The sequence below is a fragment of the Myotis brandtii genome, unplaced genomic scaffold (genome assembly GCF_000412655.1).
Source record: "Myotis brandtii unplaced genomic scaffold, ASM41265v1 scaffold83, whole genome shotgun sequence".
NCBI classification, from domain to species: Eukaryota; Metazoa; Chordata; class Mammalia; order Chiroptera; family Vespertilionidae; genus Myotis; species Myotis brandtii.
The window spans coordinates 608,682-633,541 of NW_005371371.1; the positions used below are offsets into that span (position 1 = coordinate 608,682).

Genomic DNA, 24,860 nt, shown 5'->3' on the forward strand with positions numbered 1-24,860 from the left:
ATATACATATACATATACATATACATATATATGTCTAATATGCAAAGTGTCCCCAGGGGAGTTCGACTGGGAGTTCTATCACTCACTATGATGTGCGCTGACCACCAGGGGGTGGCGCAGAACGACGAAAGGCCCCGGCTGGCAGCTGGTAGCTGGGGAAGGGAGGCCCCGATTGGCCCTGATTGCCGGCCAGGCCCAGGGACCCTACCCATGCACGAATTTCGTGCCCCGGGCCTCTAGTAGTCAATAATATTGTATAGGCTTATTGGGGTGATCAATCTGTAAGCTAAATGAATGTCATGCACCGGAAACTAATATTGTATATTAATTGTAATTGAAAAATAGTTTAATAGAAAAAAGTTCAGAAGACTTTGCAAGGGAAATAGAGTTGTTCAAGGAAATTGCATTTAGGACATGGGGTCTAAAGGAACCTGTTAACACTGTTCCCATGGCTGTGAGGCCCTGCTCCCAGACCCTCACCTCTCTGACCCCATGACCACTAGAAAAACATCATCAATAGAGACTAACTGAATTCAAATTACTAAAACACATGGACAGTAAAATTTATAAGGCAAAGAAAATACAGCCCTGGCCAGTGTGGCTCGGTTGAGTGTTGTCCCATGTACCAAAAGGTTGCCAGTTCCATTCCCAGTGAGGGCACATGCCCAGGTTGTGGGTTTGACCTTGGTCAGGGTGCGTACAGGAGAAAGCTGATTGATGTTTCTCTCTCACATCAATGTTTCTCTTTTTCTCTCTCCCTCTTCCTTCCTCTCTCTCTCTCTCTCTCTCTCTCTCTCTCAAATCCATAAAAACATATTTTAAAAAATACATACAATAGTGGGTATAATACACATAACAAAGGTGGACCCCATGCCAATGACATGTGAACAGGCCTCCTGATGTGTTCTTGTATCCTGGACTCGGCCCTTTTCCAAACACCACGACCCCCAGGCTGACTGGGCTATCCCTCTTCAGGGCTGTGCCTGGAAGTGGAGGCCCACTTTCCTGTCGCTTTGCATGAAAGCTGGCAACGATCCTTTTCTGCAACTTCCTGAGAACCCCACCACGACTTCTGGCCAGGAAAGCAGCCCAGAGAGCCAGTGGAGCTGTCAGGCAAGGAGGGAAGGAGGGTGGAGGAGAGGCCTGGGCGGAGCGACAAGGACAGGAGAAGGTGACAGGAGGTTCACAGCTAAACAAGACTCCAGGACAAACTGTAAAGATTATACTAGTACTTATCGTTTGTACACATACAGGTGCTCTAAACAGATGTAAGTCTGAATGCAATCCACTTCAGTCAAACACACATTTAAAGATAAAAAATTACATGTTACATTAACAATTCATTGGAGAAAAAATTAAAATAAAACTTTCAGTGAGGTTTCAGACTCAATTTCCATAATTTCTAACTAGTGAAGATGATAGTCACATGAACTTTGGGATGTTCTAAATCAGATTTTCTAAAAGTGTTTAAAGCTTTCCTTGTCTTGACTGGTTAGTAAGTATGATCCAGCGATTTTCAATTGGTGAGCCGCAAGAATTTTGAAAACATGCAACACCTATTTTATTTAGTCAGGGGCACTGACCTCTCTTCCCTTAGGTTGTCAAATAAAAAATGACAACAGCCAACACAACAATAGCCACCTGGTGAGAATGAATCAAAATTATACCTACATTTTTTTGTCAAATCAGCAAAAAACATATTTTTGGTGTGCCACAGAATTTTAGTAATTGCAAAAGGTTGAAAATCACTGTTATCTATAATAATAAAAGGGTAATATGCTAATTAGACTGGATGTCTTCCAGACGTCATTCCGAATGTCCTTCCTGACGAAGCTGGGGCCAAAGGGAAGACAGCCTGGGTCCTGGGTGCCTGCCGGTAGCTGGAGGAGGGAAGCCGGTGCCAGCAGCCGGGGGAAGGAAGGCCTACTCTTGCACGAATTTTTGTGCATCGGGCCTCTAGTAATCTCATAAACTTCAAGTAACCCTGTTGGGGCTACTGACAGTGGGAGAGGCTGTTAGGGGTTGAGGATGGAGGACAAGGTGTATATTGGAAATTTCTGTACCTTCTGTTCAATTTTGCTGTGAACCTAGTGAAGTTCATGTTAATAAGAATTTGCCTTGTTCTAAAACAGGTTTTCTAAGAGTGTTTAGAGCTTTCCTTATCTTGACTGGTTAGTGATTATGATCCTGCTCTAAAAGTTGTTTATTAAAACTTTAAAAACAAATAAGTTAAAAAAAAGAAAGTAGTGATAGGAGTTTGCTTGAAATATTAGGGGAAGAGGTTGGGCCTATCCTATATAACAAAAGCCTAATATACTAAGTGTCTGGTCGTCCAGTCAACCAATCAAAGCGTAATATGCTAATGATATGCTAAGGCTGCTCAACTGCTCACTATGACATGCACTGACCACCAGGGGGCAGACAGTCGACCAGCTGCTATGACGTGCACTGACCACCAGAGGGCAGACGCTCCGACCAGTAGGTGAGCTTGTTGCTGGGGTCTGGCCGATAGGGACTGAGCAAGACGGGCTGGACACGCCCTGGAGCCCTCCCGCGGTCCCTCCCTGGCTGGCCAACCTCCTGTGTCCCTCCCTGGCCCTGATCGTGCACCGGTGGGGTTCCTCGGCCTGGCCTGCACCCTCTCGCAATCCCGGACCCCTCGGGGGATGTCAGAGAGCCAGTTTCCTCCTGATCCCGCAGGTCAGGCCGAGGGACCCCACTGGTGCACAAATTCATGCACTGGGCCTCTGGTACCTAATAAAAACACCTGTTACACTCTTATTGTTGTTTTAAGTTGTTATTGGCTTTACTCCAATTAAGAGTGTCAGTTATTACTTACTCTCAGCTTTCGGCTCTGCTTCCGAACCAGCTTGCCATGCTGGATGAAATGAACAGGGCACTGGTTCATGGCATTATCTGCTTTATGGCGAAGCCAGTCTTCATAGCCCTGAAAAAAAAGAGAAAAAATTCCATGTGACAAGTGAGAGAAACATGGAGGTCTCTCAGCTCTAGGCCAATCCTTTTGGACTTCGTTGAGATGGGCCATGACAGTGAGTACGGTACAGCCAGCCTTGGCCCATTGCACAAGTGAGGTGGCCAGGAGCCCTGGGGCCCTCGAGCTCCCAGCTGTGTCCATGAGAAGGACAAATGTGGCCTCAGAACCACCAGAAATCACCTTTTATTTTCCTTGACCTCAAATCCAAAACACACCTATTGGCAAATCCTGGCATTTTCCCCTCAAATGGATCCTAAATCTTCCACTTCTTCATGTCCTCTGGCCATCGTGCTGGTCAAGGTCCCAGCCTTCTTGGACCCTAGAAGAAGGGCCCTCCCAAACTGAACAGGGACATGACTGGCCCTGTCACTGCTGGGAGCCCCAGCTCTACACCATCTAATGGGGCTTTCCCAAACTTTCTCCCATCTAGACATGTGTGGAATGGCCATTCTCGAGTCCCCTGTGGTGACACACCAGGTGGCTCAAGCAGGGCCCTGGTGTGGGGCCCCAGAGGGGCCAGGACCTGCTCACGGCCTGAGGTCTGGGGCAGAGTCTTCTGGTTCCCCTTCTATTGCACTCGCCTGGTTTTAGTCCAAGTGTATGTATCAGAGAAGCCCCCGCCACTGACACTGTGATGCCCTAGAGTGCACATGTGGGCTTATGTGTATACATGCATGTGCATGTGTGTGTGCACAGGTGCACGTACACATGGCTTCTTGGTGTCTGTCTCCCTCACTGGAATGTCTTTTGTTCAGCAATATCAGCTCTAGGGCCTACAAAAAGACTCACTACATGAAAGAAGCTCAATCAATATCTGTAGAATAAATGAATATGTTTAATACATAAAATTAGAAAAGAAAAATATATTTAACCATATGCCTGGATCATGCTACATCCAGGGTCTTCTGCCTGATTTGCTACTCTCCACTCTGCCACTCAGGGCAGGAGAATGCATTTTTTAAAACAAAATCAAGACATAAATAAAAGAATAAAAATAACTTCCCCAAATTAGTTTTTACCGTTTATATTACAAAAGTATTAAGCGGTTTGAGGACCAAAAATAAGAAATACGTACATAAATCACTCCTCCAAAAAAATAAACTAAAAATGTCCTATTCCTATCACTCCACAAAAACTATTAATACATAAATTATTACTACATCAATATAATTATATAGAAATACTAGAGGCCCAATGCATGAAATTCATGCAAGGGGCTCAGCCCTCGCAGCCGTGGCAGCTACCTTGGCCCTCACAGCCCCACCTTCGTCCAGCTGTCCGGTCTAATTAGCATATTACGCTTTTATTACTATAGATAATTCTAGCCTAAGGGGGTATAGTTTTTTAAAATTAGAATCACACTGCACTTACTACACTACTTTGTACTCTCGATATATCATGGGCATTTTCCCATGGCAATCTGAATTATAGTTATACATATAATTCTGATAAACATCTTTACAATTGTATTTTTGTGCATATCCATTACATTATATATTCTTAGTACAGATTCCTAAAAAGAAAATGTCTGAGTCAAAAGACAAATAAGACTTTTAGGCTTTTAATATGAACTGAACAAAAGTCCTCAAGAAACGTGGCACCAATTATATTTCCAGCACCTGAACTTAAATATTCTACCTTGAAGAGGATATGTCAGCATACTCACGCACATATGCATTTTATTGATTGTAACAAACACTGGAAGCTACTAATACCAGCTATTCCTATGTCAACTCAGACACCAGCTCAAGCATTGACAAAGCAGCCTGACCTAATTCTCCTAACTAACAACTCTGCTAAATTCTTTTGTTCTTAAATAGGTACAATTTCAAATTCTTTCCAATTTTAAATTCTTTCCCCAGTAGAAGAAAACACACACTTTCCAACCAAGAGTTTGGTTGTTTTCTGGATTAACATGCCTTCTGAGTTGGGTTTCACTGAATGTGGAAAGTGCGTTTAAGGATGATGAATTACTTCTTCTCTGTACTATTTCCCAGCACATGAAAGGGAAACCAGGCACCCAAAGAGCTGTCTACATCTCCAGATGTGGCTGCACATCTGTACCCATGAGCTGTCATGTGGTGGAAATTCTCTGGAACTAGATAGTGGTGATGGTTGCCACTGGCTAAATGGATAATGGAAATAACTGAGATTCGTTCTTTTTACTGTTAGTCACTGGCTTTATTCATCAGGACCAGAAAGAACAATTCGATCCGCACTGAGTGAGTCGGGAGTTAGCATGCTCGAGTATAAAGCCACACCCCAGACTTTCTGTAGAGAGCAGATCCTTGCAGTTAAGACCATCAAGAAAACAGCCACGTTAAGCAATCATCTAAAATCAGACACCATCCCTGGCTGATTCAGTGTGAAACTATAGTTTCTTCCTAAAACTCACAGGGCACCAAATTAGCAATTAAGTTATAGAATCTCTCTCCTATACAAGCATCAACCTGAAACAGTTATAAAAACACATTTTTAAAACGTAGTTAAGCTTTTCTATGAACTGGCTAAATTAAACCGTATTACTTTGGATAAGAGGCGACATCACACAACAAAGATAACGACCTTCTCCCTCTGCCTGTGAAGTCTTACCTGTTTGATAGCTGTGACAGTGATGACAAAGAACAGTGGCAGTCCACTCGTTACTGGACTTGTGGGTGTATCAATAATCAACTGCAAGTAAAAGAGAATTGTAGAGCCCTTGTCAGAAACACGCATCGGTGACTTTAAACAGAATGGCTGGCCCTCTCACACGGCCACCCGACATTTGCTTTTACTTATTTTAAATTGCTTTATGGTTACCCGACTTCCTCCCACCACTAGAGCTAAGTTAGATAAGAAGCAAATCATCCTATTTTACTATAAAACTGAGGGCAATTCTTTTTAACTAAGGGAAATGCTTAGGAAAACCATGTTAGCGGTGGCGAAGACACAGTCTGATACCAGTGTACGTTTTATGTTAATTTACTACTCTGCTTCTGGCGCCACACTTCAACTATGTTATATGGATAACTTGATGTGGGGGAAATTTTAAAAGTCCTTCAATTGTATTTTGCATGATAGTAATTGAGAAAAACTGGATTGTTGTTCTTAAAACACATTTGACCAATTCATTTCCTAATTCATAGCTCATTGTGATTTTCACACTCCTTTCTCCCCACTCCCCCCCTCTCCACACTTCTCTCTTTAATGCTTTCTTTGGAGAATCTATGTATACTTAGAAGAGGGTAAGGTCACAATGCTTAGCTGGGCTGGTGAATTTCTCCTAAAGATTAGGAAGCGCCTGATCTCCCCCCCTCCAGTGCTGGACAGTGGCCAGAACCAACTCAAATGCAGAATGCCCATGTATGTTTTAGCGCCTAGGTCCCTGAACCAATACACTTGTCCCTGAAGAAAATAAAGGAAGAAACTGCAGATAAGTGGCACCAAGTTCTTGCTCCTTCTTATTAACAAACCACAGTTAATCACCTTAGAATAAAAGATCACTCATTTGGATTTCCAGTGCTGGACGGTGGCCAGAACCAACTCAAATGCAGAATGCCCATGTATGTTTTAGCGCCTAGGTCCCTGAACCAATACACTTGTCCCTGAAGAAAATAAAGGAAGAAACTGCAGATAAGTGGCACCAAGTTCTTGCTCCTTCTTATTAACAAACCACAGTTAATCACCTTAGAATAAAAGATCACTCATTTGGATTTGAGAAGATAGAGAAACGGTCACTGGCCTTACCTGGACCAGAAATATGATAAGAAAATAAAAGTTGGCGATTCTTCTGAATTGTTCAAACAAGTTCTTGGGTATGAAGTTCCAAAATGTGTACTGTAGAAAAGAAAAACAAAAAGGTGTCATTTTGGTCACCTTTTACTTTTTTGTGTTATTTACTCTACTACATGATAAGTAGCACTGGATCTCAATGTACAAAATGGTTAGTTTACCTTTTTACTTTTGTAATATCTTTCTATTGATTTCAGAGAGGGAGGGAGAGGGAGAAAGTGAGATAGAAACATCAATGATGAGAGAGAGTCATTCAGCTGCCTCCTGCACGTCCCCAACTGGGGATCAAGCCCACAACCCAGGCATGTGCCCTGGACTGGGAATTGAACTGTGACCTCCTGGTTCATAGGTCAACGCTCAACCACTGAGCCACGCCAGCCAGGCCAAAATGGTTAGTTTCAGATACAAAACCCATAATTCAAAATTTAGTGTGTTTGCAGACTTTTTTTTTCAATTTTGCTGACCACAAAAACAAACTGCTGGCACAGAATGTGTTCTCCAAAGGCAGGATGTATGAGTTCCCTCTAACATTATTCAAGGTAATGCAAAGTACCTTAACAATAGTTTTATTATTAAAACTAGAGGCCCGTTGCACGAAGATTCATGCAATAGGCCTTCTTTCCCCTGGCTGCCAGCACCAGTTTTCCTCTGACACCCGGGACCCAGACCTTCACTCTGGCCACCGCCTTCCATCTTCGCTCTGGACACAGTCTTCGCTGCGGCTGGAGCCTTCAGTCTTTGCTCCTCGCTCTGGCGGGAGTCTTCAGTCTCCGGCCAGAGCTGCTCCTGTAGCTCCTTCTGCCCCCCACCTTCCCCCCTCATAGCTTGATCGCTGCTTCGCCCGCAGACCTCGCTGACAGGCTCCTGGGTTCCAGGGGGCCGCCTTGCCTGTGCCCGGCTTTCCGATCACGATTATGATCACGATCACGGGCTGTAGGCAAGGTGGCTCCTGGGTTTCAGGGTGCTGCCTTGCCTGTGGCCCAGCTTTCCGATCATGATCACAGGCCGAAGGCAAGGTTTAATTTGCATATCATGCTGATTAGCCAATGGGAGGCGTAGCGAAGGTATGGTCAATTACCATGTTTGTCTATTATTAGATAGGATGTCTTCCGTAAAATATAAACCTATGATTGTTAACTCAAAACGTACATGTTTAGCATTTTTCCTTGATGGTAATTTCTTCATAAGCTTTTTCTGTGTGTGGCAGTGTGACTAGATGGTAATAGAAAGCTAAAATAGAAGAAGCCAACGTTATTAAGTGGTTCTGACCCAGTTTGGAGATGGTTCCTACCCTGGGGGTTGTCTGTGGCAGCACCACACAGGACAGCCCTTCCTCTTGATTCAGGGGGAAGGGAGAAGCAAGCAGGGAGAAAGTTCTGGGTGCCACTTCCTCTCCAAACCTTGCAATTTTGCTTTGGGAGGAGAGTTTCCCTAACTTTTGTGCTGAAAACAATGTCCCAGATGTCCTTAATCTACAGTAACATGGAGCATGGAAATGGTTTTTAAAATTCCATTTGTCAAGTTTTTGCCTTTAATGAGTTTTTGCCTTTCTCAGTCTAACGAGTGAGAAAGGGCTCTGCCCAATCTGCACGGTGACCCTTGCCCTCTGTCTGTATAATGAATAGAACCTACATCGGCTCCGGCTGGGCAGAGCCCAGCTCTGGGTGTGGCATCGCAGACCCAGACATCAGGGGCCAAGCCCTCCTACCAAGAGCTCCTTTAGTGTCAGAATCTCAAACACAAGTTCCTGAAAACTGAATGGCCCTAAACTATCCAACATATTCTGAATTTGGTTTTTATATCTATTTCACCTATTTCTATATCTACAGTTTAAAGAAAAAGCTTCTTTGCCTTCAGTTTCTGACTGCTTAGAGAATATACAGAGAATTTCCATTTTCTATTCTAATTTATATTCACAAGTTCATAATGAAGTTCACTAATGAGTGAGAAAACAAAGGAGTGGTTCCCCTCTCCCATTGGGCATATTTTCAGTTCCCTTCTCAGACTGGCCCCAATAAGTTACTCCAAGAGGGTCTCTAGAGGTTTAGGGAAAAAAATTAATTTTCTAGGTCCCAAACCCAACACACTCTCTCCCTTCCCTTATCTTTCATGTATCATTTCATACCAGTCTTTTATGGATATGAGTGGAAATATCTTCTCTTAGTGACTTGTCTTTTAATTCTCTTACCAGGAAAAAACTTTAATTTTAATTAAGTCCATCTTATCAATTTTACCTTTCAAGGTTAATGTTATTGGTTTTGTATCAAAAAACTCATTGCCAAACTCAAGGTCACCTAGATTTTCTTTATAGTTGTGTGTTTTAAGATTTAGGCTATCGTCAATCTATTTAGAGTAAATTTTGTGAAAATGGAGGATCAGTATCTAGGTTTTCTTTCTTTCTTTTTTTGTACATGGAAGTCCATTTGTTCCATCACCATTTGTGTAAAAGACTTTTCTTTCTCCATTGAATTGGCTTTGCTCCTTTGTAAAAAATCAGCTGACTATATTTATGTGGATCCATGTCTGGGCTCTCTATTCTGTTCCACTGATCTACTTGTCTATTCTTTCACCAATACCACACTGTCTTTGTTACTGTAACTTTATAGAAAGTATGAAGTTGGGTAGTATAAGTCTTCCAACTATGTTCTTCTCCTTCAATATTGTGTCAGCTATTTTCAGTCTTTCATATATAAACTTTAGAATCAATTTGTTTTTATTTACAAAATAACTTGATGGGATTGTGGTAAGTACTGTGTTGGATATATAGATTAAGTTGGAAAGAATTCATTATCTTAACAACATTGAGTCTTCCTATTCATGAACATGGAGTATCTTTCCATTTATTTAAATCTTCTTTGATTTCTTGCATCGACGTTTTATAGTTTTCCTCATATAGATCTTGTACATATTTTGTAGGATTTATACTTAAGAATGTATTACTTTTCCTTTTGGTGCTAATGTAAATGATGTTGTGTTTTTAATTTTAACTTCTGGTCTGCCAGGTAACTTCTGGTCTGCACAAATTTGGAATTTAAAATCAGTTAAAAGGCCCACCGGCATGACTTAGTGGTTGAGCGTTGACCTATGAACCAGGAGGTCATGACTTGATTCCCGGTCGGGGCACATGCCTGGGTTTCAGGTCACATCCCCAGTGGAGGATGTGCAGGAGGCAGCCAATCAACGACTCTCTGTCTCTCTCATCTTTGATGTTACTATCTCTCTCTCCCTCTCCATTCCTCTCTGAAATCAATAAAAAAATATATTTAAAAAATAATAAAATAAAATCAGTTAAATGGTTTCTTTATTCTAATCGGGCACAGAAGGCCCATGCTATAGCTTTGATATTAAGTTTTGTGATTTCTGCATTTCATAGAATAAGTTACTCTAATAAGTTACTACTTTGATTATATGTTAATATGGTCAAAAGAAGATTATTATTTTCTGATGATGTATAAGAAAATTGAAAACCAATTGAGATAATTTAAACATTCATGATTGTACTAACAGCAACATATGGATAAAATAAAATAAAATGAACATATAATTACATATTTAAGAGCTGGAAAAGTGATATTAGTGGGCCAATTATACAATTTTCATCTTTGTTAAATGGTAATCATCTAAATATTTGCTTAGATATATGGGCCACAATAGAATGTAATGCTTTGTGTACTACAAAGAATAATAAAACACTGACCTATATTCAGCTACCAAGTCCTCCCTCCTGTTGTATACAATCAGTACAATAGTACTTAATAAGCAGAAACCCTGCATTGAGCCGTAGGCATTGAATAAAATGGGCCTTTTCTTGCTATAAGAAAACTGAGGAGTCTGAGTCTACCAGAGATCCTCTCTTTACTTTAATAAGACATTTTGGGAAATGTTGAATTATACAAGACAATTACTATTCCTGGCATTTATTTCACATCACAAAAAACTACATTCCCAGAGTCTTTGCATTTGTTCTGTGTGTCATTAGCCCGGAGATGAAAATGCCTCATGAGCATCTGAGCTCGGTTTTGTCCATTCTCTCTCTCTCTTTTTTAATTCATTGTTGTTTAAAGTATTACATGTGTCTCCTTTGTCTCCCATTGACCTCTCCCTACCTGCTCCTGCCCCCCAGCACATGCCCTCACCTCCCTACTGTCTGTGTCTACTGGTTATGCTTATATGCTTGCATACAAGTCCTTTGGTTGATCTCTTACTGTCCAATCTCTTCTGCTCTACGCATAAGTACCTCTGGTTCTGGCTTGCTTACTGAGAGTATGGCTCATGACAAAGAAGAGGACAGTCTCACTTGGTCTACCTTTAGTCATGTGGTGAAAGAAAAACTTACCTCCCTACTGTCTGTGTCTACTGGTTATGCTTATATGCTTGCATACAAGTCCTTTGGTTGATCTCTTACTGTCCAATCTCTTCTGCTCTACGCATAAGTACCTCTGGTTCTGGCTTGCTTACTGAGAGTATGGCTCATGACAAAGAAGAGGACAGTCTCACTTGGTCTACCTTTAGTCATGTGGTGAAAGAAAAACTCTAAGAAAGAAGCCCTGGGCGCTGTTCTTCTTTGCCAGCTGCCAGAGAGTAAAATGAGAGCACCTGGAAACTGCCCCTAAGTCTCAGCTATTCTGTACCTGAAAGTGGATCCAGCACCACAGGTGTGCAAGGGACAGTTCTAAAAACGCACTGGAGGCCAGTCACTGGTCTTCTATGGGAGGCAATCAACTCACATGGACTTAAAGTTTCTCTTTCATTTATGACTGGGAGACGGGAATGTAGAAAATTATGCCCCAATTCTGGATTATTGAGTTAGAAAATGAGTGAGCATCATGATAGGCCAGTAAGCGAGGTAGTGCTGGCCCTGCAGAGGGAGTGCTGGGCTCAGGGTCAGGTGCGTGACTTAAGGACTGGCTCATCTGCTTTGTTCTGAGGCTTGGTGCTTCTGGAATAGGCTGGATTTAATAAGTAAGAGTTGCCTCACGGGGTTGTTTTAGAGCTTACATGACATGGTAAACTTGGAAGTCATTAAGAACACTGCCCATATCTAATTGGCTGAGGTACTTTTCCCTTGCCAATAATCAAGAGTTATTTAGCTGTGTTGAAGGTATGGAGTGATAGTACAGCCTGAGCCTATTATTTAATTATGCAGCATCTTAGGGCAGAGCTGGAAACCACATGAATTTTGTGCCCAAAAGTACAGTTTTGTGAAATTGATAAAGCAGTGCTCCACCGTTCTCTCGAGTCTAGAACCAGCCGCCCGGCGAGCTCAGGCAGGTCCTGGGCGGGGAGCTCTGCGTGTGGTCAGAAAGGAAGGAAGGGGGTCATGCTGAGGAGCGATTTCTTAGTTTTCCTTCTTCTATCAGACACTTGTCTGGTATGCCTCCCCCAAAAAGGAAATGGAAGTCAAATCAATCACTGATTACCAATGACCGTGCTTCTATGCCACAGGCCAGAAGTTTAACATAATTAGATTGGCCTTTTCATCCCCTAGTATAAATATGCCCATGATAAATGAGACTTCCTGAGCACACGCTTTTGTGTCCTGAAGAAGTCTTAGCCAGCAGTCTTTTCCTTTAGGTAGCAATAAAAGTTTTCTTCCCAAGAAAACATAGATACATTACCACAAACATATTTTCCAAACCTGCTTGTAAACTTATATTTTGCAAATTAAATGTAGTTTTCATATATCCTACGCTGTTCTTAAATGAAAACAATCTCGTGCTCTGGATTTCTACCCCAGTGGATCTAAATCAATGCCACTGTCCACCCAGCTACCGGCTTAGAGCCTAAGTTCTCGTCTTCCTGAGGTCCTCTTCCTTGCCGAATTTGATTAGCAATAAAGGTCATGTGATGTTGCACATAACTTTCCCTTGAATTGATACACCTTCATCCACGGATATAAAGGCATTAATCCTGCTTTTTGAGGAATGCAGATCATTCTCTGCACACACATGAACTGGGGAGGCACAGTCCCCCGTCCACTCTGAGCTGAGGTGAAACTGGATGAGTACTTTACCCAACACTCAACCCCTCTTCTGTGGGGACTTAGCCCGACCCACCTCCTGAAAGGATGTTGACTTACTTCTATTAGTTCCTACTCTAGAGTTTCCTGGTATGAAGGAGTTTTCTGAGCAAAAAACAGTTTCAAAAAGGCCCCCAGGAACCTGCAAGTCCTTATCAAACCCAATGTCCAGCACAGGGTTTCCTTTGTCAGCAACCCAGGAGGCTTTGGGGGCTCCCGTGCATGTAGGGCAGCTGGGTCCAGGCAGGTGCCACGCAGGGAGAGAAAAGATACGTCAGCAAAGGAAAGGGTGGTGAGCTGCAGAGTGAGGAGGTAAGACAAGACATCGCAAAATTATTGTTGGCTATCGGCTGCGGGAATATTTGAAAGAAAAATAGGAAAATAATAAATTGGTTCTGAAACTTGAATCAGATAACAAAGGGGATGGGATTTAGAAATCACTGCTTTCAGTTTTCTTCCCCAAAACACTGACAGGGGCTTTCAACCCCCAACTCTCTGATGCCTGCAGTCAACAAGGCGCTTTGTGTTCCAGAAAGTTCCTCCACAAAGCCTTGTACAGAACTTTCCACGTCTCCTGTAGGACCTGGGGCTGAAAGGTTGGAGGCTAAGCTTTGTCCCGGAGGGAGAAGGCAGCTGCACAGGGATTTTATCAGCGGCTGAAGTGCTTTGACAAACATCCTACCCAGACTAGACACTGCGAAGCATGGGCAGGTCACCCCATCACCTGTACCCCAACTCCTGTCCTGACAGTTCACACATGGCACAACATTTTAATATTTTTCAGTGCACTGCCCCGTTTCCTGGTGCATTTGTGCTGCAAAGGAGTAGATTTTTAAGAAATTAGAATAAATTGATAGTTGCTAGATGTGAGGGAGTTGGGGGGTGCTTAAGGGATTAAGGTAAAGGGATTAAGAAGTACAAATTGCCAATTGTAAAAACAGTCACAGGGGCCCTTGCTGGTTTGGCTCAATGGGTAGAGCATCGGCCTGCAGACTGAAGCGTCCCAGGTTTGATTCCGGTCAAGGGCACATGTCCGTGTTGCGGGCTCCATCTCCGGTAGGGGGTGTGCAGGAGGCAGCCAATCAATGATTCTCTCTCACCAGTGATGTTCTATCTTTCTCTCTCTCCTTCTCCCTTCCTCTTTGAAGTCAATAAAAATATTTTTAAAATAAATAAATAAAATATAGTCACAGGGATGTAAAGTACAGCATAGGGAATATAGTCAATAATATTGTAATAACTATGCATGGTGTCAGATGGGGTACCCCTTAAATTATGTAAATGTCTAATCACTATGTTGTGCAACTAAAACTAAGATATTATTGTATGTCAATTGCAATGGAAAAATTTAAAAACCTTTTTGAAAAAGAAATGTTTTTGAGATTTTTTCTTTTTCGGCCACACTAGTGGGTTGACAGGGTACGTATGTGCATAGAAATCATCTTTAGTGATCTCTACTTAAGACTGCGTTAAATTTATAAATGTCACTGCTGGACAGACGCATTTTTGGATGTGGAGTTCCCCTTCATTTTATTTCTCCTTTCATAGATCATATCTGGGTAACTGCATACTCCATTTATTTGGTTGAGATTTTGTTTATGAGCAATTATCCACATTGTGTTTTTGGAAATTGAAGCTGCTATTGTTGTTGTTGTTATTATTATTATAATTAGTATTATGTATTGCAATTTAAAGTAAAATAATTCCATTAAAAAACTGCCTTGAAAAATAATGTTTTTCTGTTTGCAAGTATTAACAAACACTCTTTGATAGCTCATCGAAGAATGAAGTAGGTGGACCACACAGATTTACGCAACTGGCCACTCACGTGTGAATCCAGTCAGTCTATCCCAGATCTATACAGCTAGTGAACCCAGAACATGTATATGCCTTCATGGACACTCGTGTATAGGCACCCAGGAATGTGTGTATGCCTTCATGGACACGTGTGTGTAGGCACCCAGGAATGTGTATATGCCTTCATCAACACGTGTGTGTAGGCACTGAAAAGGAAAGTTCTCCATAATCCTGAAAGCCATCATTTACCTTTTTGTCAAAAGCCAACTACAAAATTCTCCACCCTATTCTCAAGACCCATTCACCAGGTTACTCTCTCCATGTGTAAAATACGCCTCTGCAGTCCCACCCCAGCCAACAAAAACAGGGCACTATGTTCAAATGATGACATTCTAATCACTTTTCTTCTTCTTTGTATTTATTGCACCTAGTTGACAGACTCCACATGGATTCGGTGTTTTTGTTTACAAGGTGGTCGCGCACACACCCTTTCACGGGAGACATCTAACATCGTCTCGTCGTCTCTATTCATAGATGAGGAAACTCCAGCCTGGGGTGGTTCGTGAGGGCACATGGCCAGACAGCAAATAAATAAGTGGCAGTAGTAGGAACTGAATGTCCTAGACTTCCAGTGTGATACTATATCATGATATAATCAAGAGAAATGGAGAAAATGTGCTGTTACATCTTGGCAAGTCTGAACAGAGTTTTGGAGACAAGCAGAGGGATAAGGAGTTCACAAGCCCCGTGTAAGCTGCAATCACAGCCCTCGGTCGGGAGTGGATGGCAGCTGTAACAGCATTTCTCGGAGGGGATTGCTAACTGCTGTCAGAAAATCCCAATGCTCCCCAAAGGAAGTTAATAAACACAAAGACAAGGAGGTTACCTTGGCGGAGACTATTCTGTTATCTGGGTACCTCTGCGGAATGTAGGCCTCAGCACCTGGCGGGGGCTCCTTGTGTCCCACGTAAACAGTCCGATTGTCGACCCAATTCTCTTCTCCAGCACACTGTGGAAAACGGAGTGGCGTTAGCACAAGTACCTCAGACGGTGGGTGAGAAAGTTCTTCCCTGGAGTGTTGGCCTTAGCATTTGTCCATATGAACTTACAGCCTCCTGCAGGGCCATGGGGAAGGCTGAGCCCCACCTGCCATTGCCAGATCGCCACCCCCACCTCGATCTTACTCAACGCTTATGGGCTAAGTGCTTCCGATCCCTGCCCCATTCTTCAAGGAAACAGTCTGAGTGGGCACTCTGCACTCCCAGTGAGAGCTGAGGGGCAGCCTTGAAAAAGCTGATTTACGGTGGAAGTGACATGGGGTGGGTTCGTGTAAAAAAAACAGAACACAACTGCAAAATCTTAAGGCTTCCAAAAGAGAAAAGACAATGACGGACAGAAATTTGGGGAAAGGTCTTTAATGAAAGAGAAGAGTAAAATCTTGAAGACAGAATAGAAGAATTATTCAACCATTTCAGATGTCTCTATCAATAAGGCTTTCCTGGAAAGAGAGGAGACTGGGGTCTGACTCATCTTTATATTACTCAGAGTGGTGTGTGCATGAGGATTAAGTAAATATCTTCTGAATAGAAGGATCCTTTAAAAACACCCAACTAGACCGTAAGCTATCATGAGCACTTAAATGCCTAATAACAACACTATAGTGACGGATTCGAGGCTAAAATGCAGCCTCTTATAGACATCCAGTACGGGGTCCTGGCCCTCCCTCAGACTAGCAGGGGCCTAGGGGGAAGGGGCCTAGGACCAGACCACGGCCCTAGGCCCCTTCCCCCTCAGACTAGCAGCCAAAGCATGTGCCTCCCAGTCCTCCTTCAGACTAGCACCCCAGCACAGGGTCCTGGCGTCACATCCCAATTCCGCTGAAGGAACTCTGAAGAGATCAGCCTCCCTGGGGTATGATGTACAGTGCTGGGAAGGAGAGGGACATCTTTTAATTGCAGAGAACGTCGGTGTGATGGGCATCGGAGTCAAAGGCCTGGTTCAGTTGTTGCTGAGACTCTCAAGAGCCTCAGGCAAGTTTCTGAGCTTGAACTTCCTCCTCCATAAGGGCATGACAGCACTTTGCTCATATTGTTGGGAATGAACTAGGCCAACAAAACACATGACCAACCTTCCAGCGTGGCACAGGTTCCTGCTGCTCTCCATTTCTGGGTCCACCCTTTGTGGCTTCAGGGAACCCTCACTTTCCAAAGCCAAAAAGAGAGGGGTAACAAGAAACCCAGCATTTCTATTGTGTGAGGTTATTATAAGTCTTGCATTACCCCCACCCCTGCCTTTTTTTTGCTTATACTATCATATCCTTTGCTCATCTATCAACTTCTTGGGAATAAGACTTTTCATGTTTCCCCTCCCTACTGCTCCCCCCACCTGTGGAGCAGAGCATCCGCAGGAACAGCACACTTACGCATTTTCTTAGCAAATTCCACCCACATTTCCTTTCATGAGGGCCCAGCTTTGTGGGACAGTCCATGTGACTAAAGGATAAAGAGAAATCGCCTCTGTGATTCCACCCGTGTTTCAGAGAGGCTCAGCAGGGACGCAGGAAACGGCACAAGATCCCTGAACAGAACCGGCCCAGGAGCCGCCTGCCTCACTCGGCATGAGCAGAGGGTTTCTTCCTAGGCACGAGCTTGGCAAGTGGCTCCCTCCGAGGAGCCTGCTGCTCCATAGGATCGTAGGATCGAGGGGCCACTGAACGCCCAGCAAGCGGGAGCCCTCCCTCCTCAGGCCCTCTCGTCTCCCGGTCCCCAGGCCCTTCCCTGCTATTTTTGGGTGAGGCCACCCATGAGGGATGTTTACTTTAAAAACCTGCCTAAAAGCTTCATAAATCAATCTCTGGCTAGGAAAGTTAAGAAAATAAAAAATGTCTCTGACTTCCCTTTCTTTCTCAGAGCCTGGCCAAAGACGTGCTTTTCATTCCTGTGGATTCAGGAAGTGACACTGACAAAGAATATATAACAAATGAACCAGAAAAGGAAAGGCATACAAATATAAATTTTAATACAAAAATAGAAAACCTTTCTTCTAAACTTCAAAGATAGCAGTTGGCTTCCAGCCCTCGCACTGACTCTGGAAGCCCACATCTTCCCGGGGCCACGCCGAGGTGCCTGGCCTGGAGCTGGTGTTCCCGGCACTCTGGGAGGCTAAGTCAGAATGTATTTTATTAAGGCTAATGCATGTTCTCAACCCTGTCTAGTTTTTAATGTAATTATTTAACACCTTAAACATAACTCAACAGTGCAGTGCCGTTTCAACAAATACAGGCCAGAACACCATTCCTGCCTGTGGGACGAGATGGGAAAATGAACTGAACACCACATGCAGGAGGACTGGCCTAGATCTGCACAACAGAAGTCATTTGGGAATGGACCACACACTAGCTAAATGAAAGCTAAACCCTGTACAACAACGCCGCCTTTATACAGTTCCCTGGGGATGGAACAACCCAGAAGTTCCTTTAAGCTCCTTGCTTCTATGAACAGGCTTTACACTCGTGGACTGAAAGGTCAGTGAAGCTACGCTTCCCCCTGACGTGGCTCACTGCTCAGTCAGCACAGCGGAGCCCAAGGCGGGACACAGAGGAACTACATGCTCTGAAGTCATGAAGTGACCGGTGATCTTACACAGGGCACTGACAGGCAGGGGACATTTCTGGGTTCAGATTACGACCCTGCTGAGCTCTGTATGTTGTTCTCTGCACAAATGTCCAATTCTAAGGCTAAAATTAAATGCTCAAAAGCTGAAGAGAATACAACAAAGAGGGCACTCCTGGAGAATGGCTGGTTTCATCACCACCATTACAATCACCCCCTCCCGGTCACGCGTGTCCTGCTGCTGACGGGCTGTGCGACAATGGAGGAGTGACTCAACATTTCTGTGCTGAACTTACTCAGCAGTAACTGAAGGGATCAGACTAGACCAGCTCTAAGTTCTAAGATTCTGGTTCTCAGCACACTTGGCAGTGAAAACACACTTAGTCCCTATGATGCAATTCTTAATTTAGCCAGTGTTAAACCAAATACCAGTCACACTGTTCACTGTTAAATTGTGGTACAAAAAGAAAGTTATGCCACATGGTGCTCTAAGAATGAAGATGTAGGTTATAATAAATTCTCCCAAGGGCAGCAAAACGGAGACACTGGCCTCTCTTTCTAGGTATTCATCTTAGATAGAACGTGTGATAATGCCCAACAAACTCCATGTGACTTCTCTCCTCAGAACCCTGAGACGTTGGTCAGCAAGGCAAGGCTGGAACCAGCACTAAGTGGTATTTCTTGGCTGGCAGGCTTCCTAACGACTCACTACCACCAGGTGCCCTGACTACATCAAGAAGACACCTGGCATGCCCCCTGGAAGGCTGGCCTCAAGTTCCGATCACACATACAAATCTAAACTGTGTGGATGAGGCTGAGCACTCAGTTGCTTCTAAGATGCAAAATTACCCATCCACACACCCTGAGCTGTTCCCAGAGGGTGGTGGTGAAGGGGTTCCCACTGAATTTTGGGAATCACCAAACCAACAGCTGAGAGGCCACTACTACCTGAGAGTTTGCAAACCACCAGAATGAACACAGTCAGAGGAGGGAAGGTAAGAAGAATCCAAGGAGTCTTTTTTTCTTATTATTTTTATAAAATTAAATTGTCACATACAGAAACAAGGGAGAAAGCACCAAAAAACAAACAAACAAACAAAAAAACCCCACACAAACAAACCCAAAACCAACAACAAGGCTTATTGGGGAAAAATGTACCATCAGAGAGACTGGCAGAGAGAGTGGTGGCCAGGTGGGTACCTTGTTTCATAAATAAGTTCCAGGAAGAATGTGAGTTTGAGAGAAGAACCACAAATAACAATGCCTCTTCCAGCAGCGAGTGAGACCAGGGATGGAAAGTGGACCCCACACGTGTGCTGTGGGGCTCTGCTCTCGTAACCCCTAATGAATAAATGAGGCTTGCTAACAAAGCCGTCACCTTGAACGAATGGAGCAAATTAATATATGTACACACACAACAGAGGGCTCAGTAGCTTTGTCCTAATGAGCTAGAAATGAAAACTTGGACTTCCATTCTATAGTGTGGAAAACACTGCAAACAAATATGAACATTTTGCTCACACCTGCGGTATACTTACAACCAATCTGTTAAGAAAGGTAGGTAGATGGTATAGTTTATTTTGGCAAATTACATGTTACTAATTACTTCTTAAAATCCTACTCAGTGTGCAATAGAATTCTTGTAGTAAATCCAGAACACATGTAGATGTAACAACTGTCAGTAACTTATGTTAACACAACAAACCCTCCTTCCTCTACTTCTGATCTTGATGAAGGGATCAACCCTGAAATGGTTAAAATTACTGAAGGATCTAATGTCCAGTGAGTTCGGGTCACTAGAATGAAAATTGGATAAGCTGTTATTTAACAGAGAACATAGATGTCAACATCATTTGTGGGTTAAGAAATACACATCAAAACCACAAGGAGACACAACTCCTTACCCACCAGGATGGCTAGAATAAAAAATAAGAGAGTTGGGCAATAACAAAAGTTGGGGAAGATGCTGATAAACTGGAACCCTCCTATATTGCTGGTGGGAATAGAAAATGGTGCAGCTACTTTAGGAAACAGTTTGGCGGTTTCTCAAAAAGTTAAGCAAGTTTTTTTTTTTAAATGAAAGCTTTGTTGTTTAAAGTATTACATATATTCTCCTTTCCCCCCATTGAGTAAGTATTTTTGTTAAATGAAAGGCGTATGTAGTTTGCCTGCATGTGGGATAATTATTTTTCGTTTGGGCAATAACACAAGTTGGGGAAGATGTGGATAAACTGGAACCCTCATATATTGCTGGTGGGAATAGAAAATGATGCAGCTACTTTAGGAAACAGTTTGGCGGTTCCTCAAAAAGTTAAGCAAGTTTTTTTTTAAATGAAATCTTTGTTGTTGAAAGTATTACATATATCCTCCTTTCCCCCCATTGAGTAAGTATTTTTGCTTAAATGAAAGGCATATGTAGTTTGCCTGCATGTGGGATAATTATTTTTCGTGCTAGGGACATAATGGGATAATGTTTACATCAAACGTCATAGAACTCACTTGTACAGCTATCGTTAGGTAATTCCTCTCATTATCAGCTGGCCTTTGGTTCGAGCTTTTCCTCTGTGCTTTCTTAGAGGGAGAAGGCATTCTGAAGTGTCTGAACTGCTTCCCCTTTACAGTCTTCTGTTAAATTCTAGGAACTTAGGCATAAAGCTCTTCCTAAAATCTTTCAGGAAGTAAAAAAATTACCAGGGGACAGGATCAGATAGAATCTCATGCAAAAGACCTCTTGACCATTATGCTTTCGTTCTTTTTCTTATCTATTAACCCATGAGCAAATGACAAACTACCTCAAGGGAGCTTTTCCTTTGTGCTTTCTTAGAGGGAGAAGGCGTTCTGAAGTGTCTGAACTGCTTCCCCTTTACAGTCTTCTGTTAAATTCTAGGAACTTAGGCATAAAGCTCTTCCTAAAATCTTTCAGGAAGTAAAAAAATTACCAGGGGACAGGATCAGACAGAATCTCATGCAAAAGACCTCTTGACCATTATGCTTTCGTTCTTTTTCTTATCTATTAACCCATGAGCAAATGACAAACTACCTCAAGGAAAAAGAGGAGGACTTGTTATTAGCTAAATCATGGCTTTCTTCTAACTCTGGAAACAGGAGGCTGTGATAGGGACCTATTAACACTTCTCAGTTTAACTAGATGGAAGGACAGAGTTCACAGGGACTTTGGAAGCTGGACCATCTCACTTTGCAGAATGGCTGAGCTCATAGACCCTTTGTCTTGTCAAAGCTTTTGGCCCCATTAACCAGAGGCACAACTGGGCTGATATGAGCTTTGGGGTGAACTCTCCATCCATGTTGCACCTGCTCACCTGTCCGTTAGCAATGTACACTTTTGCCAAAGGTGTTTGGGGCGCAGGATGTTAAATAATGCTGACGGTTTCATTTCTATGATACACACAAAAGACAGAGTGACAAAGGACGGACGAATGGACCACAGTGAGCCTTACAGGCAAAAGGTCTGTGACATGGACTGCATCCTGCCATCCTGCCTTTGGTCTGGGCCAGGACAGAGCCTCCTGGAAGAACTTATCTGGGGCTGGAGGAGAAAGGCTGGCTGAGGTAATGCACAAGGGCGAGGTGGCTGGAAGGCCACGTGAAGAGAGGAAAAGCATGGTTCATGCCTCACAGCGGGCATCTCCCCTCTCCTACCCAGTGTGCCCTCAGGCACCACACAGGACACCCACAGCAGCTACCTTCCGGAACAGGGAGGATGGCTGCAATTCCCTAAGACAGGGCATGGAGAAAATGTCCCATAAATCATGCTGACATAGCTATCCGAATATCCTTCTCGGCTTCTTCCCTTAACTCTTTTCTCCTGAAGATATTTTTGACAACTGGGGTTGATCCAGTGCTGCTGAAAAGCAGTCTTTCTGACAGGTAGGGTGTGTGTTGGCGGCTGAGGAAACATTCTAAGCCCCAGGGAAGCGTTACCTGTGGGGGAATGTTCTCTAAAACATCCGTGCCCCTCTCTGCTCAAGTGACACTTAGTCTCGAAAGATGTATGGCGCAAGGCTCCCGTGTGTGCGCAAGTGTTCCGTTAAATATTCATTCCTGCTCCCGGAACCTCGGAGTCCAGGGCCCAGAAATGCTCACCCTCCAAGTCACTTGACTGATTTCCTCTCTTTAAATAGACTTTCATATAACCTCCCACTTGACAGAGAGTAATACTAAACCAAGAACCACCACCAAGGAGGCCTGGTTCATTAACAGGAAAATGTCAGGCACCGTCAATTAGCAAAATGACTTAAACCAGGCTCAATCATCTATTTAAAAAATGAGCGGTGATACTAGTCTAGGCCACCAGGTGACCCTACCCACAACTAATAATAAAGTACTGAGAGGAGAGACAGTAATTCTGAGGGACAGGCAAAGCTGAGGCCCTAAGGACTTGGCTGTAATGACGTGCTTAATCCAGGTGGATAAAAGGAAGGATCTAAACTCTGTTCTGTGCTTTTACATGAATCATCCCTTTGTCCAGCGTATCTACGGTGGATACGCTCCCTGCCCGGTATTCAGTTAGGAGCAGCCTCGCTCTCAGACTGAGTGCTGTGGTTATCACAGTGCTTGTGTTCAAGCGAGCCCTTTTTAACTTCCTGGGGGAATCACAAGACATTCTGCCAAGATGCAGGAGAACTAGGGGTCAAGACTCATATCCTTGGGGACCACACAGGTGGTTCCATGGTGGAGTCGGTCCCCTACAAAAATACTAGAAAATCATATTTCTAATAAGGGATTTGTACCTAGGATACAGAAGTTACTCTCACAGCTCAATAATAAAAAAGACAATAATGAAGATTTAAATAGACATTTCTCCAAAAATCCACATCAACAGTCACGAGGGACATAAATGCAAGTCAAACCCTGGCCACGGGAGAGAAGCCAGACACTAAGGTCCAGATACTGTGTGACTTCAAGACATGAAACATCCAGAACAGGCAAATCCACACACAGAGAAGGTAGATCTGCAGTTGCCAGGGGCTGGGTAGGGGAGTGACTGCTAACGAGTGCTGGGTTTCTTCTGGGGGTGATGCAAATGTCTTATAACTAAATTATGGTGATGGTCCTATAACTTGGTAAATGTACTAAAATCCATTGAATTGTACTCTTTAAACAAGAGAATTTTATGATAAAGTACCTCTCACTCAAGTGGCTGGTTGGCTCTTTCCCTGCAAATTCTGGGGTTCCAAGCATTGCGCCTCACGTTTCTGAGTCCGTACAGCCCTCACCTGAAGTCGTTGAAGCTGCTCCTACCTTCCTGTATCTCTCACCGCAGCGAAGGATGGCCTTTACCAGAATGCAGGATTCTCTCCATTTTAGGGAAAATGAACATTTTTCAGGTTTGGTTTTTAATACAGAGCATTTCCTGATGAATAAAAAATGAGTGGAAAGCATTTCCAAAGGAGTATGCCTAATAGGGGATAAACTTGAAAATTTTACACCCAGGGCTCAATGGGATAAACACGGCTGAGAGCAAGCATTACATCCTCACACCTTGAATGTAAACCAAGGAAAATAACTCATTCCTAAGGACTCACGGTGGCTACCAATTATTTTAGATGCAATGCCCTGTTCCTCCCTGAACAGCAAAGCCAAACAGTCAAGAGAAGAGAGCGGGATTTCATGTATTCTCGTCCTCCCCGCTCCCTCCCCACCCCCACTCTCCGCCACTCCAGTAAGGACAAGATTCCTCTGAATTTAGAATTCAACCAGATAAACGGCTGAATTACCAAAGGGAAACAAGTTTCAGCAATCATGGCTTTACCAATTTTGCCATTGAGGTATGGCTGCCTGAGTATTGAAGTTAGAAAGCACACAAGGACAAAAGAGATTGTTAAAAATATGCTGCAAATCCATTTTAGCCAGTGTCAGTCACCTAATGGAAGGTTTGAATTTCAGCTGAAACAAACAAAACCTATTAGCTGAATTACATTGTGGGACCAGGAGCGGAACATAAGCATGTCATCTAGCCTCAAATTACTAGATCAATTTTTATAGAGGTGGTTCTTCTCAACAACCATTTTCAAATTTACAGAGATCCAATGACAAAGCAATTCCTCGTTCTGGTATCTGTTTATAGCTTTAAAGGGCAACATTTCTTGTTCGATGGTGTAAGTAGACAACATAGGTGTTTCTAAAAATAGGCATTTCTCCGGCTCCCTTTTCCCAGGCAGCGCCAGCGCTCTTGTGATGAAGACAATGGTGACACGGGCTCCTTCTGTCCTCCAGCCCACATCCCACACATGTCTGTGTGGGCAAAGTTTTTCACTCTTGCTGCCGTGAGCCTCACTCAGGTCTAATAAGATACTACAAAGGGGAACCTACATATTCATGAGATCAAAGCTGTCTGCCAGGGACCCCCAGCCTTTCTGAGGGCCGGGAAGCAGGGTCTGGACCTCAAGGCTTCGAGGCCACCCTTGGTGAGGCAGACACCCCAGTTGGGCTCTCCCTTCTGTCCACACTATACCTTCGACCCTGGCTCCTCGCTGCACCCTCACCTTTCTCACCGTAATCAATGGTAACAGCTGGCTTCACCCCCACCCGCCCCGAAAATCTGGGCTATTTACAAGGCTCTCAGTGGCATTTTTCTGCCGCGAACATATTTTTTTAACACAGTATCATTTGGATCACAAAAGCACAAGTGATGGTCCACTTC

At 43.5% G+C, this 24,860-nt stretch overlaps 1 protein-coding gene across 2 annotated transcripts in view; it reads right to left on the bottom strand.

The window, feature by feature from the left end:
• The window catches only part of ATP11A (ATPase, class VI, type 11A), an 84,099-nt gene that overhangs the window by 53,828 nt on the left and 5,411 nt on the right, over window positions 1-24,860 (bottom strand). For both annotated transcript variants that reach the window (XM_005884444.2, XM_014531947.1), the window contains exons 2-5: window positions 15,472-15,594; window positions 6,725-6,814; window positions 5,588-5,668; window positions 2,840-2,947 (exon numbers count right to left, since the gene is read on the bottom strand). In XM_005884444.2, coding sequence (XP_005884506.1) covers window positions 2,840-2,947; window positions 5,588-5,668; window positions 6,725-6,814; window positions 15,472-15,594 — 402 coding nt within the window. The remainder of the gene's footprint in view (window positions 1-2,839; window positions 2,948-5,587; window positions 5,669-6,724; window positions 6,815-15,471; window positions 15,595-24,860) is intronic.